This window comes from Lotus japonicus, chromosome 2 (genome assembly GCF_012489685.1).
Source record: "Lotus japonicus ecotype B-129 chromosome 2, LjGifu_v1.2".
NCBI classification, from domain to species: Eukaryota; Viridiplantae; Streptophyta; class Magnoliopsida; order Fabales; family Fabaceae; genus Lotus; species Lotus japonicus.
The window spans coordinates 93,409,778-93,426,445 of record NC_080042.1 but is presented as its reverse complement, the minus strand read 5'-3'; the positions used below and the strand labels follow the sequence as shown (position 1 = coordinate 93,426,445).

Below are 16,668 nucleotides of genomic sequence, written 5' to 3'. Positions count from 1 at the left end.
TCATCAATATATAACTCACTTAGGTAGAGGAGTGTATTTTTTACTATTTCCCATCATACATCCTCTGCCCAACTTAAAGTAATTAAACTAAGTAAGTGTATGTTTAGATTAACGTTAATAAAATTAAATCTGGTCATAATAAAATCTGGTTAGAATTGAATCAGGTAACGTGAGTTTAAGTGACGTGATTTATGTTTAAATATAATTAAATATAATTGATTTTCGTAACTGAATTATAGTACATATACACAATATCATATCAGCTAGATAGAGAAGTTACCCAACATATTATTTGGTTGGAGGAGAACGGAGGGGAAGAGAGAGATTTTTAAAATCTGATTTCGTTTGGTTCAAAATTTAGGAGGGGAGGGGAGGGGAGGAAAATCCCACAAACCTCAATTTTTTGTTCCCTCCAAAAGTGAGGGAATTAGGAGGGGAAATAAATTTATGACAAAAATAATCCTGCACAAATCTAAAAATTCAAATTTTTTATCTTAGGGACAGCTTTCATATTCTCTCATGTTTCTCTTTTTTATTCCTTGCACATCTGTTATTTCCTTCTTCATATCAACCGTCGTTGTCCCCTTCTTTGGCGTCGCCGCTTCTCAGCGGCGTCGGCCCTGCATCCACAACCCAGCTTCTCTCATGGCCCCTTTTTCGTCACCAATTCCTTGCAGCAGGTATGTGTTAGCAGCATGATTTTGGTTTTTTTTCCCCCTAAGCCCCTTCTTCCTCATTGGTTCCCTCACATCCCCTTCTTCCCTTTTTTTTTCTTCTCACTCATAGTTTTTCTACAATTTCCGTTTTGTTTTGTTCCCATGGCTAGCTCCCTCTTTCGTTTTTATGGTGCATTTGTCTTCATTTTATTGTCACCGTGCAAGGGTCTCGAAAATTCTGGTGTTCTAAAGTTATGGTGAACGCTTAAAGTTATGTAGAATAATTGTTGATGAAGAAGAATAAAGGATATTATATTGTGTTGTTAAATTCAAATAAATATATAAAAGGGTATAAACATAATTTTAATTATAAAATCTCTTCCCTCGCCTCGTAAATCAAATACAAATATATTATTTTCCTCACCTCCCCTCCTATGAACCAAACGTAATAAGTATTAAAATCCTCCCCTCTTTTCCCTTCCCTTCCCCTCCATTAAATTCCCCCTCCTTCGAACCAAATAGTGTAAGTCAATTCTACCAGATCCGGATCAAATTTGTAGAATCAATCCTCTAAATTAATTCCTGAACATCTTTAAAATGATGGAGATGCACGTTTGAGAATCGCAACCAAACATACTCTAACTTTTTACTCAAACATAGTGTAACTCCACAACACTTCTCAAATAGCAATGGACCTGATCCCACAATAGCAACTATCAACTAGAGTTGCTGCAGTGAGGGACATGTGGTATGGCATGACAAAGTGTAGTCGCTCTCCGAAGGTCGGGGTGGGTTGCTCTTACAACTTGTTTGTTAGGCATTGGCTTAGTGCAAAGAGAGGGAGAAAAGAGAGAATTAAAAGAGATGGGAAGATTCACCCTCGGTTGTTTTGATCAATTGGAAAGAGAGGAGATAACTGACATGTGTGTCAAACCACTTTTTAATAAGGTGAGAGTTTATCTTTTGTTTTCCATAATACCCATACATATAAAATATCTACATATTATAATATATAATAAATATATTCATAAATCAATTTTTTATAAATAATTTCATAAAAATATATAAATGTACTGAAATATTTTTATATTTATATAAAATACATATTTTTTATATTTATAAAATGACGCATATTTTACAAAATATATATATTTTGGGTAAAAATGTCAATGTGCACAAAAAGTAACATTCTTTCTTCTATATCCCTCATCTATTTTCATCATATCAAGCAACATATTAATTTACTTTATTTCTCACATCTTTCTACTTATCTTCTTGTTTCTCTACTCGATCTTCCCTCTTATATCTCTTTCTTTTCCCCACCAAACAAAATCTTAAAGTTACTTTCCTATAAACAAATGCCGATGTAGACGCTCTTAGTTGATGAAATAAAGGGGAAAAAGAGAATATGAATAAATAAAAGTAGCACATGCTTGATTCATCTCAAGCGAAGTCCCAATTCGAGATTTATGGATGAAAAAAATTATCATTTAAAGAATTAACTTCACTATGATATGAATGTTCTTTAAATTTTGGAATTGTGCCGGTTTTGAACCTGAGACTTGTTGGCGATTGGAATTTTCAAAACCAACAAACCACAAGAAAACCAACAATGATATAAATATTTCTAACTCGAACAAAATTGTTATCACAAAATGATAACTATGAAACAACCCCATTACCAATACACTAACATGATTGTATAAAAAACTCAAAATAAATTAACGAAAGAAACTCAACCACTAACTAATTATATTTTTCCTTTTTAAAAAACTAATTATATTTAAATTAAACAAACTTATCAACTAATTAAATAAGTTTAAAGTTAAATAAAGTACAAATACACCACAGTAGTGGATGTAGTTGCTTCTTCTTTCACTAATGACCCTTAAAAATGCATATTCCTTGAGCACTATTTGATTCTCTATCGGTACTTCATTACAGTTCTTACATTGAAAAAGATATATTACATATTTTAGAGATTGATCTAATAATCTTTTCCTTTCCAAGTGATATGTTCCCAACTCTTATTACTCTGCATTAAAATATAGGGGAAATTTCCACATGAAAAATCCAAATTCGAGTTTTAACACCGATCTATATTGTTCTATTTTGGTGCTTCGTGAAGGGTGCATGCATTGAGGAGCGTGAACAATGGAAGGGAGTCAGCGACTCAGAGTCAAGGTGGCGGTCGTTAGAGGAAGTGATCTCAAGTGGGGTTTGGCCATGTTAGGTGAGCTGATATAAATTCTCCTGGAAATGTCCACATCAATGAAACTGAAAAGGAAACAAATTACACTCATCACTTGTGGCGGTTAACTTCTCTTTTGTCATTTTCAGCGCTTCCTTTCGCTTTCAATCTCTCTTCTCCACTCCAATCCTGTCCTACAAATTTGTAGAAACTCACGACTTGTTGGATAACTCATCATCTGATTCCGATTCAGATTCAGATTCTTCTTCTTCTTCTTCTTTCACCGACCGACCTTAACAAATGGCTTCCAATGGTTGCTCGCCGCCAATGAAAGCCGCATCAAATGGTGCATTTCAGGGAGATAACCCTCTTGACTATGCGGTTCCCCTCGCTATTTTACAGATATGCCTTGTTCTTGTTGTCACAAGGGGCCTCGCATACCTTCTTAGACCTTTAAGGCAGCCACGAGTTATTGCAGAGATTATTGTAAGTCTTTTTTTCTTCAAATATTCCCCAATCTTATTAAGTTATAGCTTTTCACAGAATTTCAATCTTCACTCTACACTGTGTTTTACTTGACCCAAATGAGTGTAATATAATAATTTAGTGAAATTTAAGATGTATGCGGGGTGTGACTTTAAACAATTATATATACATGCCAAAGTAGGTAGGTACTTATATGTAAGAAATTATAGTTGGATTGTTTGCACAGCCAGCTACACTGAGACTCTAAGAGGAATCGAAGCACACTTTATTGGAGAGTTTGGGAGATTTGGAAATATATCTTAGATGCAATAAGGAAATTTTGTAATTAAGATTATATTATCAAATTACGAATATCGGGTATATATTTCTGGCCACAAAGATTTTTGTAATTTCTGTTGGATTGTGATCTTGCTCTTGCATATGGAAAAGGAAGGTGTATTACAGTTTATATTTCAGTTTCGAAGGGAGGGAAAAATTACAAAATTACTGCTGTGTGATTTTAAAGATTGCTTATTGACAGGGAGGAATAATACTTGGGCCATCAGTGCTTGGACGAAGTACAAGCTATCTGCATGCAGTTTTCCCACCCAAGAGTCTTACAGTATTAGATACTCTGGCAAACCTAGGCATTATATTCTTTCTATTCCTAGCAGGCTTGGAGTTAGATCCAAAATCTCTGCGCAAAACAGGATATAAAGTCCTTGGCATTGCTTTGGCCGGAATAAGCTTGCCCTTTGCACTTGGAATTGGTTCATCATTTGTTCTGCTAAAAACAATAGCCAAAGGTGTAAATAGTACTGCATTTCTTGTATATATGGGTGTTGCTCTGTCCATAACCGCATTTCCTGTGTTAGCCCGCATTTTGGCTGAGTTGAAACTTCTAACCACTGATGTTGGTAGAATGGCTATGTCAGCTGCAGCAGTTAATGATATAGCTGCCTGGATTTTGCTCGCACTGGCTGTTGCCTTATCAGGAAGTAGCCAATCTCCACTTGTGTCATTGTGGGTCTTCTTAAGTGGTTGTGGTTTTGTTGTTTGTTCAATCTTCATTGTCCTTCCAATTTTCAAATGGATGGCCCAACGATGCCATGAAGGTGAGCCTGTTGACGAGGTATACATATGTGCTACATTAGGTGCGGTTCTGGCTGCTGGGTTTGTTACAGATGCTATTGGAATCCATTCAATGTTTGGCGCATTTGTTCTTGGAATTTTGGTCCCAAAAGAAGGACCATTTGCCAGTGCTCTTGTGGAGAAAGTAGAGGATCTTGTGTCTGGTCTATTGCTCCCACTCTATTTTGTGTCAAGTGGACTGAAAACTGATATAGCCACCATTCGCGGGCTGCAATCTTGGGGTCTTCTGGTTTTTGTTATATTTACAGCTTGTTTTGGGAAGATTGTTGGGACTGTTGGGGTATCTCTTTTGTGTAAAGTACCTTTTAATGAGGCTTTAGTGCTTGGATTCTTGATGAATAGTAAAGGCTTGGTTGAATTAATTGTCCTCAACATCGGTAAAGATAGAAAGGTATTTGAATTTCCCTTCTCTCACCGTTGTAATTTGAACTTGTTTGGATGCAAACAAAAGAGCAATTATTGGAGCTTATCTAGTGTTTTTTTTAGTAAATAAGCTTCAATAAGCCCATATCCAATGAGACTCTCAGTTTAACATTTTGCTTGTTCCTCCCTATCATACTGATGGAAATTTAATGTATGCATTTGCAGGTTTTGAATGATCAAACCTTTGCTATTATGGTTCTGATGGCTCTCTTTACTACCTTTATGACCACTCCTCTTGTGATCGCTGTGTATAAGCCCGCAAGGAAGGCAAGAATAGCTGATTACAAATACAGAACAGTTGAAAGGAAAAACACAAATAGCCAGCTGAGAATTCTTGTTTGCTTCCACGGTGCGAGAAATATTCCGTCAGTGATAAATCTGATTGAGGCTTCAAGAGGAACCCAGAAGCATGATGCACTTTCTGTATATGCAATGCACCTTAAAGAACTTTCAGAGAGGTCCTCATCGATACTAATGGTACACAAGGCAAGAAGAAACGGGTTGCCCTTCTGGAATAAAGCTCGTCATGCAGGTTCTGACCATGTCATTGTGGCATTTGAGGCTTACCAGAAGCTGAGCCAGGTGTCTGTCCGGCCAATGATAGCAATCTCATCCGTAGCTAGCATTCATGAAGACATTTGTGGAACTGCTGAGAGAAAGAGAGCCGCAGTCATTATCATCCCATTTCACAAGCATCAAGGATTGGACGGTTCACTAGATATCACACGAAGTGATTTTCGATCGGTAAACAAAAGGGTACTTGAGCATGCACGGTGCTCGGTTGGAATTTTTGTTGATCGCGGGCTTGGTGGTGCATGGCAGGTGTCTGCAAGTAATGTTTCCTATTTCATTACTGTGGTTTTCTTTGGTGGTGGTGATGATCGTGAAGCTCTGGCTTATGGAGGTCGTATGGCAGAGCACCCTGGGATAAGATTAGCGGTTCTTCGCTTTGTAATGGAACCAAGGATTGTAGGAGAGGTTGTGAGAGTTGATGTTGGGGAGTCATCTACTACGGAGGATGAGTTGTTCCTTGCTGAGTTTAAGGTGAAAATAGCCAATGATGCTTCCATCATCTATGAAGAGAGAATAGTGAAAAATGCAGCAGAAATAGTTGCTGCTATCCGTGAGTATAACTGCTGCAATCTGTTTCTTGTGGGTCGAAGGCCAGCTGGTGAACTGGCTTGTTCTTTGAGAACAGGTGAGTGTCCAGAACTAGGACCTGTTGGCAGTTTGTTGGCATCACAAGATTGCGCCACGACTGCATCGGTTTTGGTCATGCAGCAGTATCACTACGGGGTGTCAATAGATTCTATTCCAGACACGGAGGAGCACTCCACTGATACTGAAAGAGATGCAGAATCTGCTTAACGGTTCTGTTCTTATATTGCTGCAGAACGAAGGCATGGGATAGGAGTCTAGGAATAAGAATGTGCCAGCAGGTGTCAGGGCAATTGATTTGCATTAGGTTTGTTTCATGTAGACTTGTTTCATGTTTTTTCCAGCAGTAAGTTTGTTTGTTTTTTGGATTGAGTGTTGTAAGCTAGGTTCATGAAAGCTTATTGAGTAAAAAGTAAAAAGTAAAAACATCACTCTGCTATCCAAAGACTTGGCTGGTTCTATTAAATGTAAATAATTTTGATATTGAAGAAGTTGTATCTTCACTTCCCCTAATGTGCTCTCATAATCTCATTACCTTTTTCTCACCATCCCACACATTCTCATCACCCTTAAGAATACACACCATCTTTTTCTTTTATTTTGTATTTGACCCGGATGAAGTTTAAATTTCTATCGTCACCCTTACCAGAATGTATTTACTTATCATTAGACCAACATTTTATCAGTAAATCTCACCTATTTTGGAAGAGAAAAAGGATGATGCATCGACGGTGTAAAGTTTTTTTACACCGTCAACCAATCAGATTTCAAGGATGTGCCACGTCAATTAATGAAATTGAATAAAAAGATAGATTTTCTCACATCCTTGAAATCTGATTGGTTGACGGTGTAAAAAAACTTTACACCGTCGGTGCATAGAAATTAAACTCATTTTGGAATACAAAGGCTTTGAAAACTAGTATCCATGATTTTTTCGTTTCAAAAAATTAATTTGCAGAATTTTTTTATTTTTTGGTCAATCCAGAATTTTTTTTCGTCTGGCGGGCCGAAGCCCAAATAAAATTCTTGAATGAGAATCTATCTTATCGGGCCATCTAAAAATAAAGATATTAGTCAGGCCCAAGATATATGTGACAGTTAATTTATGAGTTGCAAAAGAGATATTTAGCAGGGAGAGTTGGTTGGTGAATGGTTGCGCGGGGCTTATCCAATGAATCGCGAAAGAGAGTGTGAATGAGAGGCATTAAGGAGCATAAGCAAGCAACAAACGCAGTGGGAACTAAGTTGCACACAATAGAATAGAAATGCAGGCACATTTACACAGTTTGCTACGCCCACACTCACTCCCTTCGTTTCCAAAACCACTCACCTTCTCCTCCTCTTCTTCCAAGAAAAACCTCCCTCTGCAATCTTCAACTTTCACCAGGCCTATCTCCGCTTGCATTTTCCGAAATGTATCCAAATTGCGCATGCTCCTTTCCCCTCCTCGCTGCAACCAACCACCGCGTTTTGAAATTGATCACAAGCTTCGCGGTACAACACAGGTAACTGTAACTTCCTCCACCTGTCTCCTTCCTTTTACCGCAAATGTCGTTGATTCAAATGCATTTCGATTTTCACGTAGGGATTCACTCGTGTTTGCAAGAATTCAGAAGATGCTGGCAAAGCCAATCCGGAATCTTCTTCAGGAGATAATGGATCCACCGGACTTCTCAAGTTTATGCTGTTCTTCGCGTTCCTCACACTTCAAGACTCTCATCCAGCAGCTGCTTCTGATTTCGCCGCCGGTTTGAATCCGATTTCCATTTTTGGAGATTTCGGTGACATAAGCACAGGTTTTGCTTCAGTTAGGAAAATCTCCCTTAAGCTTCTATAATCACAATCATTTATTCTTTTCAGTAAAAATGAAGTACAATTTGAAAACTTAGCAATGCACTGTAGTTAACAACATGACTAGTTTTTCATCTAATTCTTTTAGGTTTTTAATGTTTTAAGTAAAATCAGTTGGATAGAGATTACAGTGCTTCTCGAAAACTAAAATGTTTGTTCTTCTTTTTATGCTCTATCACAGGCCTTTCTGCTAATCTTTTTCTCTGAACTGGGAGACAAGACCTTCTTCATCGCAGTAAGTGGACATCATTCAATGGTTTTATTACTTTCATATCGAATGCAAAATTATAAAGAAACGGAATCGTTGAGTTTTGATTCGTTGACTTCTTTTTTAATTAAGTTTTAACTACTTAAATTTGTGAACATCCTTTGAGAGAGTCATCTCCATTCTTGTCCCTTTTTCTTGAAAAAAGACTAAGTGCAAGAGATTTCTGATGTTCAAGTATAAATATAATCAAGCAAATGTTATGACCCTAGTTATTTGGGTTTTTGATGTCTTGTGCAGGCGCTCTTAGCTGCTAGGAATTCAGCTGGTGTTGTTTTCGTTGGGACATTTGGTGCACTTGCGTATGTTTTAATGTTTCATGGTGATTTAGATGCTCTTGCATATTATACTTTGTTTTGATGGAATTTTTCATGAATAGTCTCGATTCATGATAAGTTGATGCAAGTAAATATGGTCAAAATATTTTCACAAAAATAATGAAACTGGCTATTCAAAATTGTCAAGGAGTTAGCTAGTGAATGATATCAGTAGACTTAAATGGTTTTCTCTGCATACCAACACAAAGTGGTGCATTTGTACTGAATTCTTCAGGCTTATGTTGTGTCTAGAAGTCATCAATAACCACATCATCATTTACATTGAGGTCCACTTTTACGAATGCCTATTATTTTATGTCATGTATATATCTTTTAGTTGTACACTTATCTTCAATGATTAATTTACATTAACTTATTTGATTTTGGCAGGGCAATGACTCTCATATCTGTTGTTCTTGGACGAACTTTTCACTATGTTGATGAACTCTTGCCGTTCAGGTTTTTTTCTTTATTTCCCAGATGTATTTATAAAGTCTGTGATCTGACTTGGTCATATGTTGAAAATAGTTAATGTAATTCTTCACATGTTACAGATTACATTGTGTTACTTTATGTGATGAGTGGCTTCAGGTTTTGAAAATGACTCAAAATGGTGTTTTTCAACTCTGACTAGCTTTTGACCAACCATATAACAGTTTTATTGTAGTAAAATATCAAAAAAATTTGGAACATATTTTTAATCTTTTGGGAAAAATTAATTGATTACTTTGTGATACAAATGTCTCTCTAGCTACACCAAGTTCCTAGTTTTACTTTTATCCAATGCCTTCCTTTAGATTTGCAGTGTTTGAAACCATGTAACTAGAAAGCTTAATCTGACTATGATTATTATGGGGAAATATTACTAGTTAAAGATTAAGAGTGATTTCTACATAATTCATCTGATTGGGTGCTTTTCCCAGGTTTGGGGAAACTGATTTACCTGTTGATGACATTGCTGCTGTTTGCCTTTTGGTAACTATCATCACATCTGTGTTTATGCAAAGGCATTGTGTTTGCTATGGCTCAAACTTTTATCCTTCCCATTCTCTGTTTTAAATGTAACACCGTATTAAGATATTATGAATTGACTTCAGGTGTACTTTGGGGTCTCTACCCTGCTGGATGCCTCATCTAGTGATGGCCAAAAATCAGATGATGAGCAAAAGGAGGTATATTTGGCACTTGCAGCGTAATTTGCTGGATACACGAGCACTGGTTTGAGACCAGTATTCTGCAATTTGAATTGGTCCTTGATGCTTTCTAAGATTTCTACAATTTGACAGTTCATATCTTAACCAGGCAGAGCTAGCTGTTTCGGAGTTCTCTGGAAATGGTGCTGGGATACTAGCTGCCGCTAGCACAGCTGCCAGCACTTTTCTCTTAGTCTTTGTTGCTGAATGGGGTGATAAATCATTTTTCTCTACGATTGGTGAGTGCTAAAGAATTTTTAGTTCATATAACAAACAATTCTGTATTGACCTCTTTTAATTGTAACATCAAATTTTCTCAACAATTTTTTGGTCTGAAAGTATTGGAGATAATAATATATTGCACTGTCCCTATAAAACAAACGAATATGTAAATACATAAATTTATTGCTATTGACAAATCTTAAAGCTGAGTTGTGACTTGTGTGCTTGGTCTGGGATGAGCTGAATGTCAGTTAATTTGCATTGGTAGAATTTTAGTTTATCAATTTCTTGTTGAATTTTCATTCATCTCAAATCGCAGGACATATTATCCTACTTCCTGTCATGCATTGAACTCACCTTGAAATATCCTTGACTGTTTCTTTCCGCTACTATTCAGCCCTTGCAGCAGCTTCTTCACCCCCTGGAGTTATAGCCGGATCACTTGCTGGTCACGGTGTTGCAACTCTGGTAACTCTTCTTTTCAGCAATAAATTCTTGTTTGAAATTAACATTTTGAATTTACCAAAAGCTTCAACTGAAGTGCAACAAAAGAAAACAGAAATATATAAAAATACAGCTAGTAAATATAATCGCCGTGCAAATGAGTTACTTAACACTTGTTCCCATTTTCTAAATGCTTTTCAAACATTACAGAACATCTTAGTTTTTTTTTTTGAAATTACAAAACATCTTAGTTTGAAAACAGCTAAAAGAGATCTGATAAACTCTTTTTTTCCTGATAAGAGCTAGTTAAAAAAACAAAAGAAAAATTGAAATAAATTTGAGGACAACCTTTTATTTCTTATTAAATATCTGTAAATAAATTTGGGCTCTTATTTTCTCAATGTGTCTTTTATACGCAGCTAGCTGTACTTGGGGGCTCTTTACTGGGAACATTTTTGTCAGAGAAGGTAACCACTGAGTTCTGGTTTGTAGCCTCCATCCCGGATATGCAGTGTTTTGTCTATTCCAACTTCATGGGTTTCTCCGCTGCACAAATAGACTTGATTCCATATATTTGGATCTCTAGACATATGCTATCATTTCAAGTAGATCCACGAACCAATTTAACCGAAATGCTAGATAGTGCACCACAGTTAAATAATGGACCTACACTTGTGTATCTGTTTTAGAATATTACTTCACGCAGCTATGAACTAAAAACAATATTGTATTTCTTTTGAAGGTCATTGCCTACATCGGAGGTGTTCTCTTTCTGGTCTTCGCTGCAGTAACCTTATTTGAAATTGTGCAATAGAGGTCAAAAGATATAAGCTCAGGGCTCTATATAAAGACATCAAGAACTCACTGATCTTCGGAGTTTTATCCGTACTACCTTTGTAAAATTTTGTTAATGACATCTACAGGAAAAAAATCACATTGTACTAGTATCTCCTTCAGGAATAGTTGATCTACCTTTCATAGCAACCCTCATAAATTATGCCCTGTTAATTATTGTAAAATTTGTTGTTTTATTTTAAACAAATGATGTCGCATTTTTTTAAATTTATAAACAAGAGGTGCAAATGCCTAACTATAAAGGTTAATGGATGTTTGGAACAATGTTGATTGCTTTCAAACATGGGTTTACACTATAAATGCAGTTAATATGAAAATTGGGGTATGGTTATTTATCAAGCAGGAATATATATGTATCAACTGTGTCAGACATGGGTTACTAATTGTAACATGCAGGCCTAATGCACCTTTTCAATGAGGCTTGAACTTGGCCATCTTGGAAAGCTTATCAACTGCCTCTATCAAATGGTCAACCCTTGCCACAAACTCGACCAGTGAGGAAATGAAGTTGGCCAGTGACAGGGCTGCGGTACTCTCCAAGGCTCTCATCCTAGGTAACAACTCTGTGGTTGTCCCTATATTCTCTTCAAAGGCTCCCACTTCACTACATGGCCAAGAATATTGTCTTCTCAACTGTTTCCTCATTGATTGTTCTGGTGGTATTGATGGCATTATACCATTTGGAATGTTCTGAGCTAGTAGGTGTGAGTTCTTTTCTGGGTGCTTCACCATTCCCGTTTGATCTGTTTTGAGCTTATCAGGGAAGGGTGATTCAAAAGTGGGTGTGATCAGCAGATAAGAATGGAGGTGCATAGAACGTTGTAGCATCTCGGTCGAGCTGTGAAGCTTGTTAATGTGGGAGTTTTTCAAGGTTGATTTCATGCTGCTAATGTCTCTTCCCAGAATCCTTACTAGCTCTGCAGCCTGGTTCACCACCTCTTGGATTTCTGATCGGAACACTGCCCGCAGGTTGTAGGGTGCCTGAAAAGTGAAAACCATCATTTGAAGAATTACAATTTATGATGCATGAGTACTCCATTTTGGCTGCCTGCATAACCAGAGTAAGTAAACAAAGCTTTATACTAATCATTATTTTTAGCTCTCATGTCTCCTTTTACACCTCCTTTCGTGTTGTATTTTTCATTTCTTTTTTTATCATATATCCCAATTGCTCTATCTTCTCTTGCTCAATTGTGAGACAAATAACAATTTAACAACCAAAATCAATTATAAGGAAAAACTTCTCTAAGTAGGTTTTAGGTATCAGTATTTATTCTAAGGGGAAAAAAAAAATAGCTTCATCCAAAGATGCTAAAAGAGTACTCTTTTAAACAAAGTATGATGAATTAAAAAACACATATAAAGTTAGATTCTGAATGATATTACGTAAACAAAATGAGTAACTATGAAGTGATTGTTTTGCCTTGCCCCGTCTTTCTGAATATGGCTCAGACAAGGAATATATTTTCAAGCATATGATCAAAAGATTCTCTTGCTTCGGGCCTCAGCATGCATGTAGCGTAAGAGGATGGCAAATTGACGAATATTCTTGTTGATTAAGAGAACATAATTGAATGTGGGATCAGGGATGCACCTAGGCAAGAATATAGGACACTCACCTCAAGAGAAAAAGTTTATTGGACAAAAAGATATACAAATGTTATATTCGCCCTCTCGCATATTTTTTTCTAGTTCTACACCTAGATCATGTATTCATGTGTACACCGTACTAGTTAAAGAGACAAAAATAAAACCTGAATTTCTGCGTGTACAATGCTATGGAGTGCCATAACTTCATAAGCACAGTGTCGCAACACTGCCCCAACTTCAACATATTGTGACCATGGATACAAAAATTGCAGGAATCGTCCATGTGGTGGTTCCCATTTTGCTGAATCAGCCTTAGCAATCAATCAGGGCAAAAAGAAGGCACATTAATTTTTTTTCAGCACTAAAAAAACTGAAATTGAAAAAGAAAAAAGGAACTGTTTCAATGAGCACATACCAAAGCCTCAAGCTTCGGCCCTGAACTTAAGGTGCTTAAGCATTTCTTATAGGCTGGTTCATCCACAAATTCATCTATGCTAGCCGTGGTGAATTTAGACTTTTGTGACCCCTCTTCTAAATATATCTTGACGCATTCTGATAATACAAAAAAAGAAAATAGTGTTGGTATAAATATATATGTTGTTATTAATTAATCAAAAGGAAGTATATATGGCACCTAAATAAAGTTCAAGTTAGGTTCTGATTGAACTTTTCAGACACAATGAATTAATTAATTAGTCATAGATAGATTTTCATAAGGTTGTTATTTATAACTTTCTTGTCATCTTTATTGGAATTTTGGAGTTGAGGTAGCTTACCCTCAAGTGAATCTGCCACTGAATGGAAGTTTTTAACGAGCTCTTTATGTAGCTGCTCCCCAGCCCATATAGGAAAAACAGAAACATTCACCAACACTGATATCATTCCTCCAATAGCGATTGCATACAAACGATCGATCATAGTTCTAATTGGGTTCCCCATTCTATACCCAGAAACTATGATCAAGCAATGCGTTGCCAATATGATCCTGAAACAGTACTCGTACTGCACAAGCGATGGCCACATTTTCATGAACGACGTTATGACCGCTGTATAAATACCAAAATATCACATGACATGTTAACGTACACTATGAGAAATATATGTTAGCACTGTGATTGATTTTTTAAATTTTTTTTTTTAAAAAGTCATGACAAATTAGTAAAACATAAATAAAAAATTACCAATAAAGAAGATACTAAGACCAATAATAATAGGCTCAGCGACGTGGCCACTGCATAGCGCTATCTGAGCAACAGCAATGGCCATGATTCCAGCTAGCAAGCTTCCCAGCGCTCGATTAAATCCACGATTAAATGTTGCTCCTTCAAAATTCACAACCATGTATTTACCCATCAAAATAAAATACATTAAGACATTGGTATACAATCATTACTGTAATGAAAATCGGACCAGACTGCCCGGACGACTAGTTGAACCGAGAATTGATTAAGTGACAAGTTCATTTAAAAAAGCCAGTAGATTTTAGAACAGGTAAAGACTGGTCAAGTCTGGTGCTATTGCTTGTGATATTACTAGTCTAGTACCAGTACTTGTGCTTTGCATGGTGAGATTTTTCTTATAAGTTAACAACATAAATATTATTGTTTGATTTTGAACTATTAACATAACCAAATAAGTATTTGAATTCTTCTTAAGAAAAAATTAAGCAATCCTATCCAATGCTACAAAATATGATCGATGACCTAATTATCTTGATGATACAAACAATAAAATAAATCAATCAAGATAAATAAAAATATAATGTTTGCTAATATTGAGTAGCAACATACCAACAGTGAATTCGAAGACTAGGACAGCAGTGAGAGTGGCCCATATGATATTAGGCCCAAAGACTTGGTAAGGGGCTTTAAAGAGTTCAAGTAAAGATACAAGAAGAACAGCTAGTCCAACTTTGAGTGCAAATATTATACTACTGTTGTCTTCCTTGCAAAACTTCCATACCCTTTGAATCTGAAACCAATCTCTACTTCCAGATTTTATGCCACTCTCAGGCAGCTCAGATTTAGTAGTTGTAGGAATGTTAATTTTAATGCTCTCCATATTGATGGACCCAAGGTTGACAGATAAAGATAAAACTTCTCTATTAATTCCAAAAATTCTAAAACTTCAAAACTGTCTCATAAAAGAAAACAACAACGGTTTAAATAGTAAATTCTAATTAAATAGTAAATCCTAAATTTAAATAACAAATCCTAGTTAAATAGTAAATCCTAAATCCTAAATAGCCCTGGGATTTGAAATTAATAAAATCAAAATAGCCCTAAGATATGAAATTAAAATAAATAAATGTAAAACTGAAGTCAATCAGCGGGATTTCTTCGGGTGCTCCAACTTTTGGAGATACTGTAGCTCTAATTACTCCGCATCACATTTTCTCATTCATTGTATTATAATGTTTTATCAAAGTGCATGACTAACCTGGCCTGTAAAACAAATTTACAAGGACGAAGCGGTCATGTATGAAGAATGAGCACAAATGTAGTTCATGACTCAACCCAAGTTATATATAGATATATGGAATATGGTTGGAACATAAGAGAGAAATAATGGCCATTCAAAGGGGAAGGTTGGAACTAGGATTTTGGGGCAACTGGGTAAGAGAGATTTATGCATAGGGTTCATCAGACCAAAAGAATTGATGCGACAATAATATTAGAGGAGGGACATGGAAGTAAAAAGTAAAAACAATCTCCTAGATAAGAAGATGCTTAGTCTCAATAATACTCCATGAATGGAGAATTAGAATCGGAAAACTCAAGATTATGCAATTTTCTGTCAACCAAGCCTATTTCAAAGATATATATGCCCAAACTGAAACAGTGGGGAACATGAGACTTAAAAATAGGCAAAAGGGGAAAAAAGTTATTGAAGATGCATGCATGCATACACACACTACATTGGGGAATTAACTGATTATTGCAGAGGCATCTTTGCAACTTCTTTCTAAATCCGTCACTAATGTATTATCATCATCCCATCATTCACTAAACAGAAAAATACAGAAATTCGTTTTTTCACAATAATTAAATATTAATAACACATGTTATACACATGTTATCTTTGATCAGAAATCTTCTTATAAATTGATTTGAGGTAATGATTCAGGAATTCTTTTTGTGGATCTATGTTTTTCATGGAATATCAAAACAATCTTTAGACAAGCCCTGCTTAATTATATTAGGTTTATAGTTTTTTTTTTCCTTACAAAATAGCGAATTTTTAGTTTTGGTTTAAAAAAATTCTTCAAAATATATCCCCAAATTTTAGAGATAACATGTTTGAGTCCCCGGGATAACCAATACACCTAAAGAAAAAAAATATTTTAAAGGACTACTTCTTTCATAATTTTCAATATTTGAAATTGTATTTTTAGTTCTTGAATTTTAGTTTCAGTCCTTGTCAATGACTCAAATAAGTGTATTTCCTAAATTTGTAGACATACTTTAAAGACTTATTTTGAGAGACCAAAACTAAAAAATTACTTTTTTTTCATTAAAAACATATTTAACCCATTATATCTCGTTTCTGCCCCACTAGTAAAAATGTGTTATGTTATTTAAAAATCATTCATGTAAGGCTATAATTGCTAAAAATTATTTTTAAGCAGAAAGGTTAGAGTTTTTTTAATTAATACACGTTTCTAATTATAAAACCTCATTCATACAAAGTTTTTTTTTAAAAAAAACATCATTCATACAATTGTGCATATTAAGAAAACATGCAATTAATTTATGTATTGCTTTTAAAAAAAGTTTATAAATTTTCCATATTTACCCATAATTAATGTATTAGATAGCGTTGAAGAAAATTAATTGCAATTGAGGATTGCAATGATGTGAATGTGTGAATGCAACAATGTCAATGT

At 35.6% G+C, this 16,668-nt stretch overlaps 3 protein-coding genes across 7 annotated transcripts; 2 read left to right on the top strand and 1 right to left on the bottom strand.

The window, feature by feature from the left end:
• The first annotated feature begins 551 nt into the window (after positions 1 to 551).
• Positions 552 to 6,558, top strand: LOC130741214 (cation/H(+) antiporter 18-like). Of its 4 annotated transcripts, XM_057594046.1 has the most exons (5): positions 552 to 680; positions 2,785 to 2,889; positions 2,997 to 3,333; positions 3,854 to 4,855; positions 5,053 to 6,558. In XM_057594046.1, exons 3-5 carry the CDS (start codon positions 3,148 to 3,150, stop codon positions 6,253 to 6,255), a joined length of 2,391 nt encoding a protein of 796 aa, XP_057450029.1. In that variant the 5' UTR covers positions 552 to 680; positions 2,785 to 2,889; positions 2,997 to 3,147; the 3' UTR covers positions 6,256 to 6,558. The 4 variants fall into 4 exon arrangements, with proteins under 4 accessions (XP_057450029.1, XP_057450028.1, XP_057450026.1 ...); XM_057594045.1 differs by having other exon boundaries at positions 2,785 to 3,333; XM_057594043.1 differs by lacking the exon at positions 552 to 680 and having other exon boundaries at positions 2,663 to 2,889.
• Positions 6,559 to 7,185: 627 nt separating this feature from the next.
• LOC130741212 (GDT1-like protein 1, chloroplastic) lies at positions 7,186 to 11,855 on the top strand. Of its 2 annotated transcripts, XM_057594041.1 has the most exons (11): positions 7,188 to 7,550; positions 7,631 to 7,852; positions 8,078 to 8,131; positions 8,402 to 8,463; positions 8,869 to 8,937; positions 9,402 to 9,453; positions 9,576 to 9,650; positions 9,781 to 9,910; positions 10,291 to 10,361; positions 10,757 to 10,804; positions 11,080 to 11,855. In XM_057594041.1, the coding sequence occupies exons 1-11, from the start codon at positions 7,311 to 7,313 to the stop codon at positions 11,149 to 11,151; spliced, it is 1,095 nt and encodes a 364-aa protein (XP_057450024.1). In that variant the 5' UTR covers positions 7,188 to 7,310; the 3' UTR covers positions 11,152 to 11,855. The 2 variants fall into 2 exon arrangements, with proteins under 2 accessions (XP_057450025.1, XP_057450024.1); XM_057594042.1 differs by lacking the exons at positions 10,757 to 10,804; positions 11,080 to 11,855 and having other exon boundaries at positions 7,186 to 7,550; positions 10,213 to 10,345.
• On the bottom strand, positions 11,604 to 14,843 carry LOC130737311 (aluminum-activated malate transporter 9-like). Its single transcript, XM_057589062.1, has 6 exons — positions 14,573 to 14,843; positions 13,964 to 14,104; positions 13,559 to 13,828; positions 13,198 to 13,334; positions 12,947 to 13,093; positions 11,604 to 12,173 (listed from the first exon to the last, which is right to left on the bottom strand). The coding sequence occupies exons 1-6, from the start codon at positions 14,841 to 14,843 to the stop codon at positions 11,604 to 11,606; spliced, it is 1,536 nt and encodes a 511-aa protein (XP_057445045.1).
• Positions 14,844 to 16,668: the final 1,825 nt, after the last annotated feature.